The 19,220-nt window shown below is 40.2% G+C and overlaps 1 protein-coding gene across 4 annotated transcripts in view; it reads left to right on the top strand.

Moving 5' to 3' along the window:
- NCBP1 (nuclear cap binding protein subunit 1) overlaps window positions 1-19,220 on the top strand; it is a 44,043-nt gene that overhangs the window by 786 nt on the left and 24,037 nt on the right. For 2 of the 4 annotated variants that reach the window (XR_188013.5, XM_004453962.5), the window contains exons 2-10: window positions 5,739-5,827; window positions 6,514-6,614; window positions 8,392-8,548; window positions 10,561-10,668; window positions 11,014-11,135; window positions 15,368-15,437; window positions 16,304-16,519; window positions 18,466-18,563; window positions 19,138-19,201. Coding sequence is in view for 2 of the 4 variants with exons in the window: in XM_004453962.5 (XP_004454019.1) it covers window positions 5,739-5,827; window positions 6,514-6,614; window positions 8,392-8,548; window positions 10,561-10,668; window positions 11,014-11,135; window positions 15,368-15,437; window positions 16,304-16,519; window positions 18,466-18,563; window positions 19,138-19,201 (1,025 nt within the window). In the remaining 2 variants the exon portion in view is untranslated. Of the gene's footprint in view, window positions 1-5,738; window positions 5,828-6,513; window positions 6,644-8,391; window positions 8,549-10,560; window positions 10,669-11,013; window positions 11,136-15,367; window positions 15,438-16,303; window positions 16,520-18,465; window positions 18,564-19,137; window positions 19,202-19,220 lie in introns of all 4 variants that reach the window. The other 2 variants (XR_011649513.1, XM_004453961.4) reach the window with 1 other exon arrangement.

Below are 19,220 nucleotides of genomic sequence, written 5' to 3'. Positions count from 1 at the left end.
ACGAGCTGGAGCGCTCTTAGAGATTTAGATCAGGGGTTCCATCTCCATTTGGATAGCTGTGCTAGTAAAAAAAAAAGAGAGAGAGATGCTTACATTCTATTTAAGCACTACAAAAACCCTCAAGAACACATATCTAGGGGGAAAAAAACTAAGGGCAATTTTCATTAATATTTTAGTGCAGTATTTGTTAGATTATAAAGTAACTGGTAAGAGGCCAAACTTTGGAATCAGAGGAATGAAGTTCAAAGCTAGACTCCACCATTTACTTGGTGATCTTGTCTAAATTATGTAATCTCTAAACCTTAATCTATAAAATGAAAATAATGATATTTAATCTGTTCTGGTTTTTATGATGCTTAAGATAATAGTTGCAAAGGGTGGTACTTGGTACTGGTGTTTCTTTTTTCATCTGTTAATGCTTGAGATGTCTTAAACAGTGGTAGGTGCCAACAATGTGGAAAAGATAAAGATAAAAATTTAAAAGTTTTTTAGGACATACCAGGGATTGAACCCAGGATCTTGTACATGGGAAGCAGGTGCTCAACCCCTGAGCTACATCTGCTCCCCAATAAGAGTTGGTTTTTTTCTTTGTTTTTAGGAGGTGCTGGGGATCCAACCTGGGACCTCATATGTGGGAAGCAGGTGCTCAACCACTTGAGCTACACCCGCTCCTGAGAACAAAAATTTTCATTTGAGTAAAGTCTCCATTATTGTTTTTCTCTCCTTGAATGTTACAGCAGTTGGGAGTGAGGGCAGAATCATGTGTACCAAGTTTTAGCAGTGAAACACCAGGTTTCTGCTAGGGCATGCCTTGAGAGAATGTTCTTATCCAGCCTCGTCATCTGACACTCAAGGGGGCAGAGACTGGGTGTGATTAACATGGAGACACGGTGAGCAGTACCCAGACACCAGAGAAGGCAAGGCCAAGGCTCTCTTCACTACACAGGCATTACATATGGCATACTAACATGTACATACAGAGCACAGAAAATACAATTTTCATATGCTATGAATCTGATGAGTGAAAAACTAGCGTGCTTGAAGTCATCACTTGGGATTTGGAGAACTAGAGTCTTGTTCTTCCCATTTTCCTTGCTCTTCTTGTGCTTTCTTTTTTCCACTCTTCCTCCTCCCTCTCCTTATGGAACCTCCTGAAAGGGGGGAGTGGGGAATGACACCATAGGGCAACCTAGAGGAGTGGAATGCAAATAGTTAGAAAATAACTCTTGCTGTGGTTATTGGGAGTCTTGTATAACTTTCTCTGGCCTTTTAAAATCAGCTGGCAGCTACATCACAGTCCATTTGGGTCTTACTCTTGAAGTTCTTGCTGGAACCTCAGAGTAAATAAGTAAAGACAAAGAGAAGTAAAATGAGGAATTAATTAAGCAAAGCTCCCTGTGGTGGTTGATTTAGTAGTAGAGGGACAGTTCATGGTTATTTGATAATACATGAAATCTAGAACTTTTGTAAATTGCCGGACTGTGGGTATTTGTCAGCTAGAGTTTACCCTAAAAGTGCTTTGAATATTTGAATCAAATATTTTGAATGCTTTCCTTTTAATTAAGCTTTTTCTCCTTTTTTTTAGACAAGAAATATTAGAAGCTTAAATATTATAGAAGGCTTTCTTTGAATTGGAATTATTATTATTGGTATTAGTAGATGCCTGTGAGCCCTTCTAGATTATTGTTATTTCTTACCAGTCACTGATTGTCCTGACTTTCTATATTTTTGAATGCAGTCATTTACTCAACAGATACTTAGCAGTGACAGCCACTGTCCTAAATATTGGCTATGCTGCAAACGACAATATAAAGATGGAGCCTCCATTCAAGTATGGGAGACAGGCAGAAAACAATCAAGTAAAATACAGTGTATTATATGATTATGGGTGCCATGGAAAAAAATAAAATTGGTGAAGGAGCTAGACTGTGCTGTGGGAGAGGAATTACTATTTTATGTAGTTGGTCAGGGAAGCATCTGATTGTGGATCTGCAGGAGATAAACGAGCAAGTCTGGCTGATTCTGGGGAAGAGCAGTAGTCCAAGCAGAGGGAGCCATAAGGGAAGGCCTGGAGGCCAGACCATTTCTGCCAGAAGAGCAAAGAGGCCAGTGTGCCTGGAGCTGGAGAGGAGTGGTAAGAGATGAGATCAGAGAAACAGCAGAGGTCCAGATCATGTAGGACAGTTTCTAAAGTATGTTTCTCAGTGCTTTGTTGAGACTAGACTCTCCAGGATCCAGGGAGAACAGTTCTAAGACTATGTCAGTTAAGTTTAGTAAAGTTCATCTAGTCTTCAATTTATAGCAAAGGAAAGAGAAGTCCTAAGTGGAAAATAATCTGTGTGGATGCTAGTCCAGTGCCAAAAACTCATCATTATTTGCACTCTCCTTAAGAATATCTTTTGGAGCAGAAGTGGTTCAGGCGATGAGGTGCCTCCTTCCCACATGGGAGGCCCGGGGTTCAGTTCCTGATGCCTCCTAAGACAGCAAGTACAAACAATGAGGTGGGAGCAGTGAGGTGGGGGATTTGAAATAAATAAGTCTTTAAAAAAAATTTTTTTTTAAGATTATCTTTGAAGCTCTTTCAGTTAACAGACGCTATGTGTGTACTAGATGTTGTTATTTTGTTCATTCAAGAAAATGTTAAGATTTTTTGCAGTCCCTTCCAAAAGCCCATATTTGACCCATTTAAACTACTTTGAATTGTCCTTATCTTTTAGACTGACTGGTTTTTACTTAAGTGTAGGAAACTTTTTAAGAATAGAGGTACAGAGAATTGATATTCTTCAGAAGAATATAATTTGTTTCACAAGCGATGGTTATCTTTTAAATCTGCAACATCAAGTACTTTATTTTATAGTGTTGATTTTTGTTTTTTATTTTTTGAGTTTAAAATTTTTTATAGTACATCTAATAATCTAATATTAATTAATATTAATCTAATATTAATAAGGATATGAGATGTAGTATGCTGTATACATATAAAATTGGCATCACCTTATGGGGCGGAGGCCTTTGGTATATCAAGATCCGGAGAGCAGAGGTGGCGAAAGGAATTGGGCACCTCCCTTCCACATGAGAGGCCCTGGGTTTGGTTCCTGGTGCCTCAAATAAAAATGGGGTGGGGGGTGGGAATAAATAAAACAAACCTCTGGAAAAAAAGATCCTCATGGATATGTTTTAAAAGTAGCAGTATGTAGTTTACATTGTAAAACCGTTACATGGCTACATTTCTCAATGTAAAGTCTGTTCTTGCTTTGGGAGCCACCACAGATGCGGTGTCTTGAAGGTGTACATGAAAACATTCAGCTAATTCCCCACATTTTATTCCATTTCCCCAGGCTATAGCTCCGGCTCTCCTGAGTTCTCTGGCCCGTGGCTGTCATGGGTTCAGATTGTGCCTGTCATCTATTTTCACCTCCATATTCTTTCCCATCAGAGAGTGGGCATCTCCCACCTTGAGTGCTTTCTGCCACCTCTCATTCTCCAAACAAGTCTTGTCCTTTGGCATAGCTGCAGTGGGGACAAGGGAGAGAAGAGAGGATGCAGTTCCGGGATACAACTTTGTACATGTGCTGCCTAGTTTTTCCTAGAAAATCTGCCTTTCTCTTCCTGCAGCATTGTTTCCTCCTTGTCAGGCTTACACGCAGGCCGGGGAGGATCGCTGCAAATGCTGGAGTATGATTCCCAACTTATTTGGATAGTTAATTTAGAGGCTGTGGGAGTAAGAAAGTAGGAAGGGAGATGCCTCCAAAAGAAGAGAACAGTGCAGTTGCGGCTGCTCTCATTCAGCCTGTTTCTCGGCTTCTTCTCCCAAACGACCGAATCTGGATCTGAAGGACTCTGAGCTGCTCAGCATCAGCACACTCGGTGTTTGGCGTGTTGTGGCCTTTTGAACCTGACTATTCTTCCTTGAGGGGCTGTCCTGTGTGGTGTAGGGTGTGCAGCAATGTCCTGCTTCCCCAGTTGTGACAACCAAAAATGTCTCCAAAGATTGCCACATATCCAGGGGTGGGGGACTGCCCCGATTGAGATTGGTTTTATTCGGCTTATTTAAATTCACGTGGTTTCAGAACACCCCATGCTTGGAATGATAGGTGCCGTGTTGGGCGGATCACCAGACACTTCAGGCCAGGCGGACCACAAGACAAGTCAGTGATCATGAGCTCTGAAACAGTCACTGTGTTTCTTTGCCTGTTACAGGTTGAAGAAGATTGAAGTTACATATTAACTTGCTCCTGGGTAACCCTATATCCAGCTGCAGATTTTCATTATGAATACAGATTCCCAGCACAGTTACAACAGACTGTTGCTTCCCAGTCTACATGCTGTCCAGTAATCTAATTGATGAAGTAAAAAATTGAGTTATTGGGTGTTTAGCCAACCTCCTACAGCAACAACATTGTGTTGCATACTTTGCATTATTGTTTTAGTTTGTTTAAGCCTCATGCTGTTCGACAGAAGGATTTAAGGTGGGTATCCTCTGCTTAAGGTCCTGATTTCTAACAAGCTTCAGACAACCAGAATTCTTCGGCAACTGAGTGGACAAAAATGATTTCAGAAGGGTAGACTTTTTTTTCAATACTAAGTTTCTTCAGATGATAAGTTTTGAACACAGACAGGATCAGTAATTATTAATTTAATCGAGATAATTAAAACAGGGAATTGTAAAACATAAGGTACTTTTTACTTTTTTCCCCGCTAGTTTTTTATGTAGTATTCAACCACTAAGCTATACCGGCTCTGCTCCCGGGGGTTTTAACATGCATTTAGGACAGAGCCTTGAGTACAGACTTGCTGGATGAGGTTTTCCAGAGCGCTCAATTTGGTTTTGTACCCATATTTCGTCAGCTTGTGTGATAATTAAGTTTCATTATTGCAGTAATAAGTACTACTGACACTAACCGGCTTCAAACAAATAACTGACAGTAAGTAAACAGCTCCAGCACAGGGAATGGGAGTAGCGGTGTGTGAGTGCTATAGAGTATTCTCCTGACTGCTGGTGTTTGGTATGTTGTGAATATCCTTCCAGCCTGTCCATGCAGCTGGCAGGGCTGCTGCATTGTGTATCTCCTTGGGGCCAGCCACAGAATTTATTTATTTTTAAGATTTATTTTTTATTTCTCCCCTTCCCTGCCCCCCTCCCAGTTGTCTGCGCTCTGTGTCTATTCGCTGTGTGTTCGTCTGTGTCCACTTGTATTCTTGTCAGCAGCACCCAGAATCTGTGTCTCGTTTTGTTGTGTTATCTTGCTGCGTCAGCTCTCCATGTGTGCAGTGCCATTCCTGGGCAGGCTGTGCTTTTTTCTCGCTGGGCAGCTCTCCTTACTGGGTACACTCGTGTGTGGGGCTCCCCTATGCAGGGGACACCCCTGTGTGGCGCAGCACTCCTTGCGTGCGTCAGCACTGCGCATGGGCCCGCTCATCACACGGGTCAGGAGGCCCAGGGTTTGAACCTTGGACCTCCCATGTGGTAGGCGGATGCCCTATCCGTTGGGCCAAATCCGCTTCCCACAAAATTTAATAAAAGTGCTGTCTCCTGGAATTGTTAAATACAGTGGCCTTGGGAATGGCGACCCTTGGTTCAGCTAGCCTAGTCTGAGAGATGGAGACTCAGTTAAGAGCTACTTACTGTGTGTAAAAGGGGGAACTCTGGTAGAAAAAAGGTTATAGCCTAAAAACTAAGATTTTTGAGAGCTGATTCATCAAGTAATGTTACTTTTTTTTTTAAATTATTGAAACAGGAGGACAGCCTCACAAAAGGAGAAAGACCTCTGATGCGAATGAAACTGAAGATCATTTGGAATCTTTAATATGCAAAGTAGGAGAAAAGGTATGCACCCCAGTCAGCATAGACTGCTGAGCTTAGCTTGGCGGCGTGGGGGGAGTGGGTTGACCATGCTATGATTAAATTCCTGCAGCTGGGACTTGATGATTGATCTGTGCTTTAGCCAAAGTTTGTGTTACCAAGCCTCTGTCCCAAATGCATGTTAAAGTCCCTGGGAGCAGACTGGGCTTATCTCAGTGTTTGAGCACCTGTGTTCCATGTACGAGGTCCTAGGTTCAATCCCAGGTACCTCCTAAAAAAAAAACAAAAAAAACTGGGAAGCAGATCATTAAGAGTTCATTGCTTTTGATAATTTTCAGAGGATATGAGCTCGGAATGGATCTCAGGAAATAATCTTGATTTGTGAAGGAAGACCCAAACAAGTTTTGGAGAGTTGAGATTTGTCTAGATCCATACAGTGAATTAGTAAGAGAGATGGACTAGAGACCAGGGTGTCCCCCCATTTCTAATAGTTGTTCTGTCCTACACTGCTGACTTTTTAAAATGTTGTTTATTATCTTTTCATGGATTCTTAAAGGACAATAACTACCTGAACTCATTTATACTCAACATTTCATAGTGTCTTACGTATACAGGATCTTAACTTTTTTTTAATCATCATCCAGACAGTTGTATTTGAATTCACTATTTACTGAATATTTGACAAGTATTTAACCTGATGTGTTCTTCAGAGCGCCTGTTCATTGGAGAGCAACCTCGAAGGCCTAGCTGGTGTTTTGGAAGCTGACCTTCCTAACTACAAGAGCAAGATCTTAAGGCTTCTTTGTACAGTGTATGTATGCAAAAGATTGATGCAGCCAGGTGATAATGTATTATCTACTCCTCACTGCTTTGGGAAATGTTCGAAAGACGTGCTTATGTTTCATATTTCAGTCAGCCTTCCTTCTGTGGAGAAATGTGTACAAATGGATTTTTAAAGCCTATGTAGTCAAATATAGAAAGTAGAATTTAATTCATATATTTTTAAATCGGGAGCACCAAACAAATGTGAAAACTGGTCTCCCATGTATTAGTTTTTCTAGGAAAACTCAATGTCCTTTTGAAGAATGAGCATAATTTTTCTCTGAGTTAGGTTAGCTAGAATAGTAATCAGCATTTAACTTGTGAGGGAATAAAAGAGAAAATGCTCCCATGAAGTCATGGAGCAAATCTCTCCCACAGATGGAAATAGCAACCTGAACTTTCCCACCTCTCATGGACATTAATCTACTCTGATTTGTTTTCCTTGTAGAGAACTAGCTATGATTTCTGTATAAAAAGGAGTCTTTTTCTTTTTCATGACATTAAAACAGTTTTAAATTATGAAGGCTACTTTTAAGTTGTCATTTCAGTTATTTTTAAGTAGTTTTTTACTTCTGGCCACTCATTTTTTTTAAATTAAAACTGTCAGTGGATTTAATTTTAATATGTCATAGTTAAAATACAGTTAAATTGCTTTACAATTTTTAAAAGGAATATGTGTAAAATTCAGGAGGACATACCCTTAGACTAAGGAATCTGAGAAACCACTAAGAAAACCCATTTTGCTCTATCCATAAGATGCCTTTCATTTTGAAATCATTTACTAGAATGGAATAGTGTAGCATTTATGCTTAAATTCTGATGGAAGCCAAGGCTTTTTATTTATATTTTTAATCGCTTGGTAGAGGTCTTTTTTAAGTTTTGGTTTGGCCAAAGCATGAGGGGGGTTGAGGAGTCATGATTGCTGTCACTGCAAGTATTTTTTGAAGACTAAAATTGTTTCCAGCACTCTACTTAGGCGCTCTGGAGGAATATAAAAACATACAAGCGAATCCCTTCCCTGCTATAGCATTGTGAATTCTTATTTGCTTTTCTTTTTGTGCTAACTTCTAAAGGCTGCCTAAAAGAAGCAGTGTTTGCATTTTCCAAAAATTAAGGTTTATTATTCTTTCCTACTTTTTAAATAACTTTAATGAAAATTGACATACTTGGAGCAGGCACACTGAGGAGTAAAGAAATCTTACTTTATCAGTGTACCATGTTAAGAATTCAACAGTTGAAACTGTTGCTAATTCTGCATCTTTTCTAAGCAATTAGAATAGTCTTTCTCAAAGTAGAATTTGGTCCCATGACAGTTGGTTAATAACTAAGTTTAGAAACAGTGAATGCTGCATCTCCCCTTAATGATTCTGTCTTTAAGAATCTTGTTTGACCCAGCATTTCCCAGATACTTGGCCATGGAAACCATGTTCTATGAAACTGCCATTCAGTTCCATGAAACACACTTGAAGAAAAACTGATCTAGCATTAGTTCCATTCACTTCAGTTGGAAAACTTCACAATTAGTGTTTCACTTTCTTAATACTCTTGGATTAACTAACTCACATTTACATGAAAACTTGCGAGGTGGCAATGTCTGCAACTCTGGCTTTTACGCCTTTTCTGAAGTTGTTTTAAAAGTGTAGCCGAGAGTAAATCCTGTTCTAAAGTTGTTGAAATGATCAAAGGTTTATATACTCTTCAGTTCAGCAACTTAACTTAATGCCATTGTTCTGGGGTTTTCTCGTTGTACTGGGTTCTCAAATCAGTGCACGTCTGTTACCTGAGAAGTTGACAATTTATACAACATTAGTTGGACTGCTGAATGCCAGGAATTATAACTTTGGTGGAGAATTTGTAGAAGCCATGATTCGTCAACTTAAAGAATCACTGAAAGCAAACAACTATAATGAAGCTGTGTATTTGGTAAGTTACTTTTTGTGTGTATTAGAACTGAGTGTTGGGATGGAGGGAGAAGGTGAACCACAATGAGTTTCTCTTGAAATGCACCCTCCTACCCCCCATCAACAGCTGCTCCTTTCAGAGCAGAGCTCATTACCAAGTTCAGTGGCTTGTTGTCTCTCAGTCTTAGTTAACCTCCTGCAGCCTGTGATTCTTCGCACTTCTTTCCCCACCCTTGGTTTCTATGACACTTTCTTTTTTCAGGACCTCCTTCTCTTACCTTCCTTCTATTTCTGAGTCTCCTTTTCCTGCGTCATCTTCCTTTGCCCTTTAAATTTATCTCTTTCCTGGGGTTCTGTCCTGCTTTGCTTCTCTTTAAAAAACTCCCTGGAGTTTAACTCTTGTAGCTTGTAGCTTTAACTCTTGTAGCTTAGAAACTACCTTTATTTTCATGACCTCTCAAGTCTGTAATCCGTATCTCCAGCCTCAGCTTTTCTCCTGAGCTCCAGGCCTGTATTCCAGAGGCTACTTGGGGAGCCCTGAGTGTCTTACCTGGAAGTCTCTAATGCGTAAATCATACCTCCTTTCCTCTGTCCTCAAGCCATACACAGTGACCACTGGCTGCTGGGTAACCCACCCAGAAACCTGCGAGTTAATTTTTGTCTTCCCTCCTCCTCCTACTGTAAGCAGCACCCAAGTCCTTTCAGTTCTGCCTCCCTCTCCTCTTCTGTCTCCAGCGCCCTGGTGTGGTTCATCCCCTTCTCTTCTACCACCTCCTAACTCCTCTTTTTGCATCTGTGTTCTCCCCTGTCTTCGACAGTGGCACCAGAGTCATCTTCTTATGACTCAGCTCTATTCGTGTTTGCTCATTAAAACCCTCAGTTCCTTCCTATTATCTGCTGTGGGCAGTCTTCAAAGCCTGGTGTCAAGATATTCACTGACAATGCAGGAAATAAATATTAGGACTCTTATTTATCTTGAAAATGGAGTTAAGCTTTACTAATATTTGAGTACATAGATTGACAGTGGTCCAGTGTGTACTAAAAATAAATACACATGTGTTGGAGGTATGTGATGAAATTCTTTTTTATTGATACACAGAAAGGTTTGGACACCATCAGGCTATAGAATTAAGTCTGAACTCCTTAGCCTGATCCTTCCTTATTGCTTCAATCTGCTTCTCCATCCTTGCCTCCCATACACCCTCCAGCCATATGAAAATGACTTGCAGGTGCCTGAACACACCTTGTTTTTGAACTCCCTCTGCTTAGGATGTTCTCTTGATCTCCACTTGAGGTTACTTTATGACCTAACCCAATTGTTACCTCCTTTATGATGCTTTCCCTCCTTCCTTTGTCAGAATTCCTAGGACACTTTTTAATTTGTCTTTTAGAACAAAAGTTATCCCTTTGGGTTGAGAGGGTGTTTATCCCACTAGACTGTGAGCGCCCAACTACAGGGACTTCAGTAGTGCCTCCCGGAGGCACACAAAGGACATGCAAGAGATATGTCTTGAGTAATTTCCAGTTCTTACAGTCCACTGAAAGTTTATTCACAGCCAAATGGAAAAAAGGATTGTACGCTGAAGTAGCCACACTATTTTACAGTCTGGGTTCATACAGTAGTATAGTGTCGCATAGCATAGAACCCTTTAAGTTCACAGATTCCTCTCCTTTATACAGTCTCGGTCACAGCTGCTTAGCTCTGTCATCACAGTGCAAAAACAGCCATAGACAAAATATAACCATGACCATGGCTGTGCTCCAAGAAAAGATTTTTTACAGTAAATGAAATTTTGTTTTAATTTTTATATGCCATAAATATCTTTTGATTTTCTGTCTAAGCATTTAAAAATCTGAAACTCATTCTTAGTTCATAGGCTATACAAAACATAAAGCACAGGCAGCAAGGTGGATTTAGCCCTTGGATTATTGTTTTTTGGACCCCTGGTGTAGATAATTCCAAATGGCTTTGATTTGTACTTTATCATAAAGGACAGCATTTAGATTTAATAGCAAAAATTGTTTCTCCAACAGGTCCGTTTTTTATCTGATCTTGTGAATTGTCATGTAATAGCTGCCCCATCCATGGTTGCTATGTTTGAAAATTTTGTAAGTGTAACTCAAGAAGAAGATGTTCCTCAGGTAAGAAATTCTTATACTGAATTGTATCCATATAGCAGGAATACATGTTCACTGGTAACCTTTAGTAATAAAAAACAGACATTAAAATAGCAGACTTCCATGCTATATACATTCTTCATGACTGAAGGTAGGGCAGCTGGCATGCTGGTGGTTTTGCATGACAGCTGTGTTTTAATCCCAGTGCTCCTGTCTGGTTAGGACTGCATGTCTAGACATGCTCTGAATGAGCCCGATGTCTTCCTTAGCCCCTCTTCATTTTCCATGGGATTTTACTCAAGAGTAGATAAAATACAAATTGAATAACACATATTTTAATCTTAACTTTTTTCAAAATTCTTTCTGTAGGTACGACGGGATTGGTATGTGTATGCGTTCCTGTCATCTTTGCCCTGGGTTGGAAAGGAGTTGTATGAGAAGAAAGATGCAGAGATGGACCGCATCTTTGCGAACACTGAAAACTATCTTAAGTGAGGATTCTTTGTTATTTAAGTAAAGCCTATCTGCCTTTAGCAGTTTGATGTGGTTATGAATTCCAAAAATAGATATTGGATTATGTTTGTAATCTGGTCTGTACCTGGGTGTGATTAAGTGACGTTTAGGGCTTCGATTGGGCCATATCATTAGGGCGTTGAGCCCCCACCCCTGGGTAGGTGGGGACTCACTGATAAAAGGCATGGCAAAGGACAGAGTTGGGGGTTTTGATGTTGGAGTTTGATGCTGAAACCTTAAGCTGGAACCCTGGGAAGCAAGCTCACAGAGGAAGCAGAAGCAAGCCCCAGGAAGAGAGGAACCCTGAACCCAGGAAGAAACAAGCCCTGGGAAGAGAGGAACCCTGAACCCAGACAGAAGCAAGACCCTGGAAGAGGGGAACCCAGGAAGCCTGAACCCTCGCAGACATTGGCAGCCATCTTGCTCCAGCACATGAAAATAGATTTTGGTGAGGGAGGTAACTTGTGCTTTATGGCCTGGTATCTGTAAGCTTCTATCCCAAATAAATAACCCTTTATAAAAACCAACCAATTTCTGGTATACTGCATCAGCACCCCTTTGGCTGACTAATACAGAGTTTGGTACTGAGGAGTGGAAAAGTGCTTTTGCAATTAACAAAATGCTAGAACAGTTTTATAAATGGGTAAGGGATATTTTTTGGAGAAATTGTGAGATGCTTGGAAGAAAAGATCTTCAGTGCTTTGAAGAGACTATCGATAGAAATATGGATGCTAAAGAGACTTTTTATGATGCCTTAGAAATAAATGGTGAGACTATTATTGGAAATCAGAAGAAAGGCGATCCATGTTTTAAAGTCGCAGAGAACTTAGCAAGATTAACTCCTGGTGTTTTATGGAAGGCAGAATTTAAAAATGGTGAGCCTGGGCATTTAGCCAAAGAACTTTCCAAAGTAAACTTGAACGCAGCTTCTCTTCTCCTTGCAGCTTATAGCAAAATGCTAGATGAGAGAGATAAGCTGAGGACTGAACTGTTGGGCACAAAGAAAACAGAAACTGATTCTGGAAAATCTAAGCCTCTGGAAATGAAGCTCCCAGATGATAGTGCCCCATTTGAGGACTTAACTAAATTTGGAACTTGTAAATCAGGATTGAAGATGCAGTTATCACAGAAAGATTTGTGGAATGTCTTGCTGTCTGATGTCTTGGACCCCTGCTTCTTGCATACTAAACCAACAAGGTTTTTGAGAGAGCTATATGAACAAAACCACTGTCACTTGGACTAAAAAGGACATGGAAAGGAGAGATTGAAGGAGACATAGCTTTAAGAGAAAAACCATGGAAGCTGAGATCTGGAATTAAGACATCAACTTGGGCCAAGAGAGGAACCCCACCCATGTGTACAGAGAGGGTGAGTTTGCATGAGCAGTTGAAGAGGGTGGATGCTCCTACCTGATGTTCTGGGAGAGTTTTGCCACCCCAGGGTACAGAGAGGGTGGAACACATTCCCCAAGGATTATGGTGGTTATGGTCAACATCCTACAGGTCTGAGACAGGTGGACCTGTCCCTCATGGAGTAGGGAAGGCCAGATGATCAACTTGTTGCTCTGAGAGAGTTGAGCCTGCATGCCATAGGTTAAAGGAACGCCAGGTGGTCAACTCGTTGCTCTGAGTGGGTTGAGCCTGTTTGCCAAAGTTAGGCAGAATGTTGTCTTCACATCACTGTACTAAGGGGGTTAAGACTCTAACCCAAAGATTGGGTAAAGTGTGGCAGTCACCCCAACACTTGGAGGTTGAGGTCTGGAGCTTGGTCGACACCCAGATACTAGATGAGGGTAGAATCAAGAAAATGGCTGTTGGGCAAGCATGTGGAAAGGGTGGGTTCCCATAAGGCACCAAGGAAAAGAAACCATCCTCTTAAGAATGACTTTCAAACTGAAATTAAATGGAAGATGTCCTGCAGGTTTACTGAACTGTAGAGGACCCCTGACTCATGTTTCCTTCCCAGTTTCTCCGTATTTTAATGAAAATGTTTCTCCTTTGTCCATTTGTGTAATGGAAACAGATAGTTTTGTAAGTTTCAGAGGCCTATAGCAGACAGGACTTTGCCCCAAGACAAACTATTTCTTTAAATTGATTGTGATATGATTTAGTACTTGCATTGTTACTGATTTAAAGTTTTTTTGAATATTATAATGTCTTTTTGGAGTTCAGAAGGTGGAGTGTAGTAGTTTGATATGGTTATGAATTCCAAAAATAGATGTTGGATTATGTTTGTAATCTGGTCTGTAGCTGGGCATGATTAAGTTATGATTAGCCATTGATTGGGCCATGTCTTTAGGGCCTTGAGTCCCATCCCTTGGTGGGTGGGGACTCACTGATAAAAGGCATGGCATAGTACCGAGTTGGGGTTTTTGATGTTGGAGTTTGATGCTGAAGCCTGAAGCTGGAGCACCAGGAAGTAAGCTCACAGAGGAAACAGAAGCCAGCCCCAGGAAGAGAGGAACCCTGAGCCCAGGAAGAAGCAAGCCCTGGGAAGAGAGGAACCCTGAACCCAGAGAGAAGCATGACTCTGGAAGAGAAGAACCCAGGAATCCTGAACCTCGCAGGCATCGTCAGCCATCTTGCTCCAACATGTGAAAATAGACTTTGTGAGGGGAATAACTTAAGCTTTGTGGCCTGGTATGTGTAAGCTCCTACCTCAAGTAATACTAACCAATTTCTGGTATTTTGCTTCAGCACCCCTTTGGCTGACTAATACACTGCCAAAATAAGCGTTTTATATTTTGTCTGTTAGTGATACTCTTTAAGTTTCGTTCCTCACAGATAAGCCATAGCGTTTCTGAAGACAGTGTCTAGGTAACCTCATTCCCTACTGTCACAATCCACTGAGACTTCTAAGTGCTCAAGTGTGTTTTCTTACTTCGCCAGTGCAAAGGAGTTGGTAACATGGCTTCATTTAAGCTGCTTTTGTATATGTGTGCAACAAGAATAAAGCATGTGATTTTTCAGAAGAGGGGAACTTTATAATAAAAACAATGGGTTCTCAGATATTAGTGTGTGGAGACACACCTGCCCTCCCCAGGCCCACCTTCTGAGCCACACAGTTTGGAGAGTAGTTTGGACATGTATGTCGTTAAATATTCCACAGACAGAACCACTGCCCTAGCACGCGCAGTCTGGGTTTAATCCTACACCAAGCCCTTAAAAGAGTGGTTCTTAACCTCCCACACCAGCCCACACTATTTGAGGAATATGGCACATTTCAGTTAAAATAGTCCCATGTTTTCCTATTTCCTACTTCAAAGCTAGTGTCAAAGCTTAATTTATTTCTCTTGTTAGATGTGATACTAATAATAGGCCTTGTGAGTAAAGGTATTCCTTCCTACCAGGCAGCATGGTAATGGTAAAGCATCTCATAATATTTGTCAGATTATTTGTCACAAGTTTCATTTTCTTTTAATAGATTCTTAACAGAAAAGTTGTGCTGGTTCAAAAAAAAATCGTGTTCACAAAAGAATGTGAAGAAAAAAAATAAACCTCCTTTTGCCTTTGGTTCTTATTATAAAGTTCCCCTCTCCTGAAGTTAACTAACCATTGTTAATTGTTTCTTCCATATCTTTCAGAGCAGAGGGTAAATATACTAACTAGCATTTGAATAAATGGCTTTCCCCTTTTTTATACAAATGATAGCACTTTAATCACACTGTTCTGTTCGTTGCATTGTTCCCCTTACTGTGACTTGGATTTTGTTGCATAAAAGTATGTAGCCTACCTCACTGGTTGTCGCACCTGCGTGGCATTCCACTGCTGTAGTGGACTGTGGTTTCTTTAACCAGTCCCTGTTGTTGGACATTCAGGTTTCTTCCGTCTTTCGCCCTTATAAGCAATGTTGTGCTAAATAGCCTTGTACACATGTCTTTGTGACCATGCGCAAGTGTGTTTGTGGGGAATGTGAATAGGTAGAAGTGGCATTGTTGGCTTGCAGGGTCTGAACAGTTAATTTTGAGAGATCTAGTCTTGTTGCCTTCCAAAGAAATTATACCCACTAATCCCTCTGCTGACAGCGTTTGAGCCTACCTGTTTGCCCCCATCTTGGCAATACAGTACATTATCAAAAATTTTGCTATCTGCCAATCTGATGGTAAAAAATGTTATTTCAGGGCTTTAATTAGCTATTTATTAATTATGAAAATGACTGGGCTTTTCAGACTTTTAAAAGCCTAAATTTAGATTTTCATTTTTCTCTTTAGGAGACGCCAGAAGACTCATGTACCCATGCTACAAGTATGGACTGCTGATAAACCACATCCACAAGAGGAGGTAAATGATTTCAATCTCCTGGGATACAAACACAGTCAATTCTTCAATAGAATTCATCTCTTTGTAACTTTTTTTTTTTTTTTTAAAGATTTATTTATTTATTTAATTTCCCCCCCTCCCCTGGTTGTCTGTTCTTGGTGTCTATTTGCTGCGTCTTGTTTCTTTGTCCGCTTCTGTTGTCGTCAGCGGCACGGGAAGTGTGGGCGGCGCCATTCCTGGGCAGGCTGCTCTTTCTTTTCACGCTGGGCGGCTCTCCTCATGGGCGCACTCCTTGCATGTGGGGCTCCCCCACGCGGGGGACACCCTTGCGTGGCACGGCACTCCTTGCGCGCATCAGCGCTGCGCACGGCCAGCTCCACACGGGTCAAGGAGGCCCGGGGTTTGAACCGCTGACCTCCCATATGGTAGACGGACGCCCTAACCACTGGGCCAAAGTCCGTTTCCTCTTTGTAACTTATTCACATCTTTCCATCTCAACACTTTGGTTAGGTTCCCACATCTCATGTCCGGGCTCCAGTTCATCATAGCCCTAGGCATAGAATGGGCTTTTAATAAACATTAGATTGTAATTGAAAAAACATTCCTTTGTTGTCTGGAATTACAATATCATAGGGTTGATGTATTTTTTATTTTTAAATGTCAGATTTGAGAAGGTAATACAGAACAACCCCAAATAGATATACTTTATAAAGCAAGTAATTAAAGCAAAAGCTTCACACCATTCCTTTGTACCTTATTTCATTGCAAGTGAGCTTACTTTTGTATCCTGTATTTTAGAGGGTAATGGTTTTAGCTTTTGTCTAGTCAAAATGTTTTTTTTTAGCCTCATACTACATATTAATTATTAAAAATTAATCTGTCTTCAGTATTTAGATTGCCTGTGGGCCCAGATTCAGAAATTGAAAAAGGATCGCTGGCAGGAACGGCACATCCTAAGACCTTATCTTGCCTTTGACAGCATCCTGTGTGAAGCACTTCAGCACAACCTGCCTCCTTTTACTCCACCTCCTCACACGGAAGATTCTGTGTACCCGATGCCACGGGTTATCTTTAGAATGTTTGATTACACAGATGATCCTGAGGTATGTGACCAATCAAAGGGTCCATGTTGCATTGCACTTACGGTTCACTCTTGCTTGAATTACTCCTGTGGTGTAATGGATTTCAGTTTTGAGTTATTATCTAAGAAGGTGGATGCCAATGAAGTTAGTATTTTATTTCAGTGAATGGTATCATCTCATTATGCAATGGGTTATATTTAGTGTTATAAATAGATAAAGAGACAGCATCATGTGCCGGTTAAGGGCGTAGGCTCCAGAGCCAGATCATTTTGGGTTTTATTTTTTTAATTTCTTTTTTTTTCTTTTTTTTTTTCAGTTTGGGTATTAATTCTGGCTTAGCCAGATACTAGCTGTGTGATCTCAAGTGAGCCACTTGCCTTAGTTTCCTAAAAGAATAATAATAGTATGTGCTTCTTAATTTATTAGTATTAAAATTTTAATACACATAAAATGCATAGAGCAATGCCTGACACCAAACAAATGCTCCATAATTGTTAGCTTCTATTAGTTATATTTTGTAAATATAAATATTTATATATTTTTAAAAATTACTTTTAGAGATTTCTCTTCTCCAGTCCTTAGAACTGATTTAAGTTATTGTTCATGTTATGTGATTATTTTAAAACAAATATTAAAAGTATTTTTAATTTAAAAAATTAGTATAAGCTGACTGTGGTTTTGAAATATATGTAGTCTTTATTTTGACATAAGGTAGCAGGCAGTCATTATACTTCAACAATTAAAGAAAATGTATAATTTTGATGTTGCTATTTCATAAAAACTTTTTACTTTGAACTGTGCTTTCATTCTTTTCCACCTCTGCCTTTATACAGCTGTCTCGCCTTTCCAAGGTGGGCAGCAGGCCCAGTGGCTGCCTGGCTGAGGTCCCATACCTGCTGCTTAGCACACCGTGGCCAGCCTCCAGCAGTGTTTCTCCACTTTGGTACCACCCACATTTGGGCGGGGTGACTCTTTGTTGGGGCCTAACAACAGGCCTCACCTCTGCCCTCTAAATGACAATAGCACTCCCTCTCTCCCTCCCCCTCTGGCTGGAACAACCAAAAATGTCTTGATATTGCCAAATATCCCCTGAGGAGCAAATTTGAGTTTTCTTTCTCCTACCTTCTTTTTTCTGTCCTTGGTAAAGTGCTTAGGACTAGTGAAAATAAGCGTTTCAATCAACACCGTGTAGTGGCCTAAGTAGGTGTGTCTAACTGGAAGTCTAATTTACATCTGAGGCTGGGAAAGTCTTTGTGATTAGGTGTTTTTTTTGCATAAAGGGGACTAAGTGGACCCTTAATCTTTCTCCTGTGCTATTTATATTTAAGACTGATGTTGCCAGAGGAGCATAATTAAATGAGGTATTTATTCCCTCAGAATGTTTTGTTAATGTTTATCAAAAAGATGTCAAAACTATAGAGAAGAATAAAGAATACAGTAAAAATCACCTCAAAGTCATTAACAATCTGTTGTCTACTCTTTAAACATGTTTGTTATGCGTATACTTAAAACATTAAACATATCATGTAAGTATTTTGTAACCTTTTTAAAACAATAGATCTTCTAATAGATGCATAAGTATTTATGTATTTATGGTGTTGGAAATAGAATTTCCCCCCTCCCCATGTTTATTATGGAAGTAATCCAGTCTTATGGTTAAAAAGTCAGTCAGGACAGGGCCGTTAATATACAAAAATACTTTGATTTGTTTCCTGTAACAATTGGTATGTGAGGTGGGTAATGGCAGCACAGTGTGGGATATAGTGGCAGGAAACACCAAAGCGACATTCTAATTTTATTGTAGATGTAAATGAGCATAACAAAGGAATTTAATGGAAAAACAGAACTTTTAACACTTCAGAACTTTTTAATTACCAGCATCCAAAAGCTCTCAGATAACTTGTTGAATAAATGAAAGGAAATGTTATTTTAGATCTTTAAGTGTATACATTTTGGTTTTCATCCAGGGACCTGTTATGCCAGGTAGCCATTCAATTGAAAGATTTGTAATAGAAGAGAATCTTCACTGCATCATTAAGTCCCATTGGAAGGAAAGGAAGACTTGGTAAGAGTGTTTACATGGTATTTTTAGAGGGCAGAAAAAGCAGCAAGTTTTAGGATTTGGTAAGAGCAAAATATTATTATGTGAAGAGTGTAAGAAAATCTCTCTCCTGACTCCCTGTCTTGCTATGACCAATCTCTAAAAACACTTGCTTTACTTTCTGGTGTTCTAGTTTTCACCTTCAAATACTGCCTTTCTGGGTACATTAAAATAATGTGCATAGAATGCAGGCTCTTTCTAAGACCTTGGAAAGTTTTGGTTTAAGTTTTAAGATGGAAAGGAATCCTAGTATTTGGGGTGCAATCTCCCTATTAAAACTTGTTAGAGTTAAAGTAGATCTGAATATGCTGCTTCAGTATTACCATTTGAGACACCTCTTTATCGTTCAAAGAATTTTGAAGGCATTAGAGATTTTCCATGTGGTCGAATAATTTGTGCCATAGTTAAACGACACAACTGAAATGGACGTTTCAGAAGAGGCTTCCTTCCCTATGTCTGAATCCACTGCTTTTGAACCTGCCTGTCTGATGGGTCGTGTGTCTTTGTGTCCTTATTGAACTGCACTTCCCTTCCGTAGTGCCGCCCAGCTTGTGAGCTACCCTGGGAAGAGCAAGATCCCCCTCAACTACCACATCGTTGAGGTACGCACTCCACGGCAGC

This window comes from Dasypus novemcinctus, chromosome 8 (genome assembly GCF_030445035.2).
Source record: "Dasypus novemcinctus isolate mDasNov1 chromosome 8, mDasNov1.1.hap2, whole genome shotgun sequence".
Lineage (NCBI taxonomy): Eukaryota > Metazoa > Chordata > Mammalia > Cingulata > Dasypodidae > Dasypus > Dasypus novemcinctus.
This window is presented reverse-complemented; position numbering and strand designations above follow the sequence as displayed.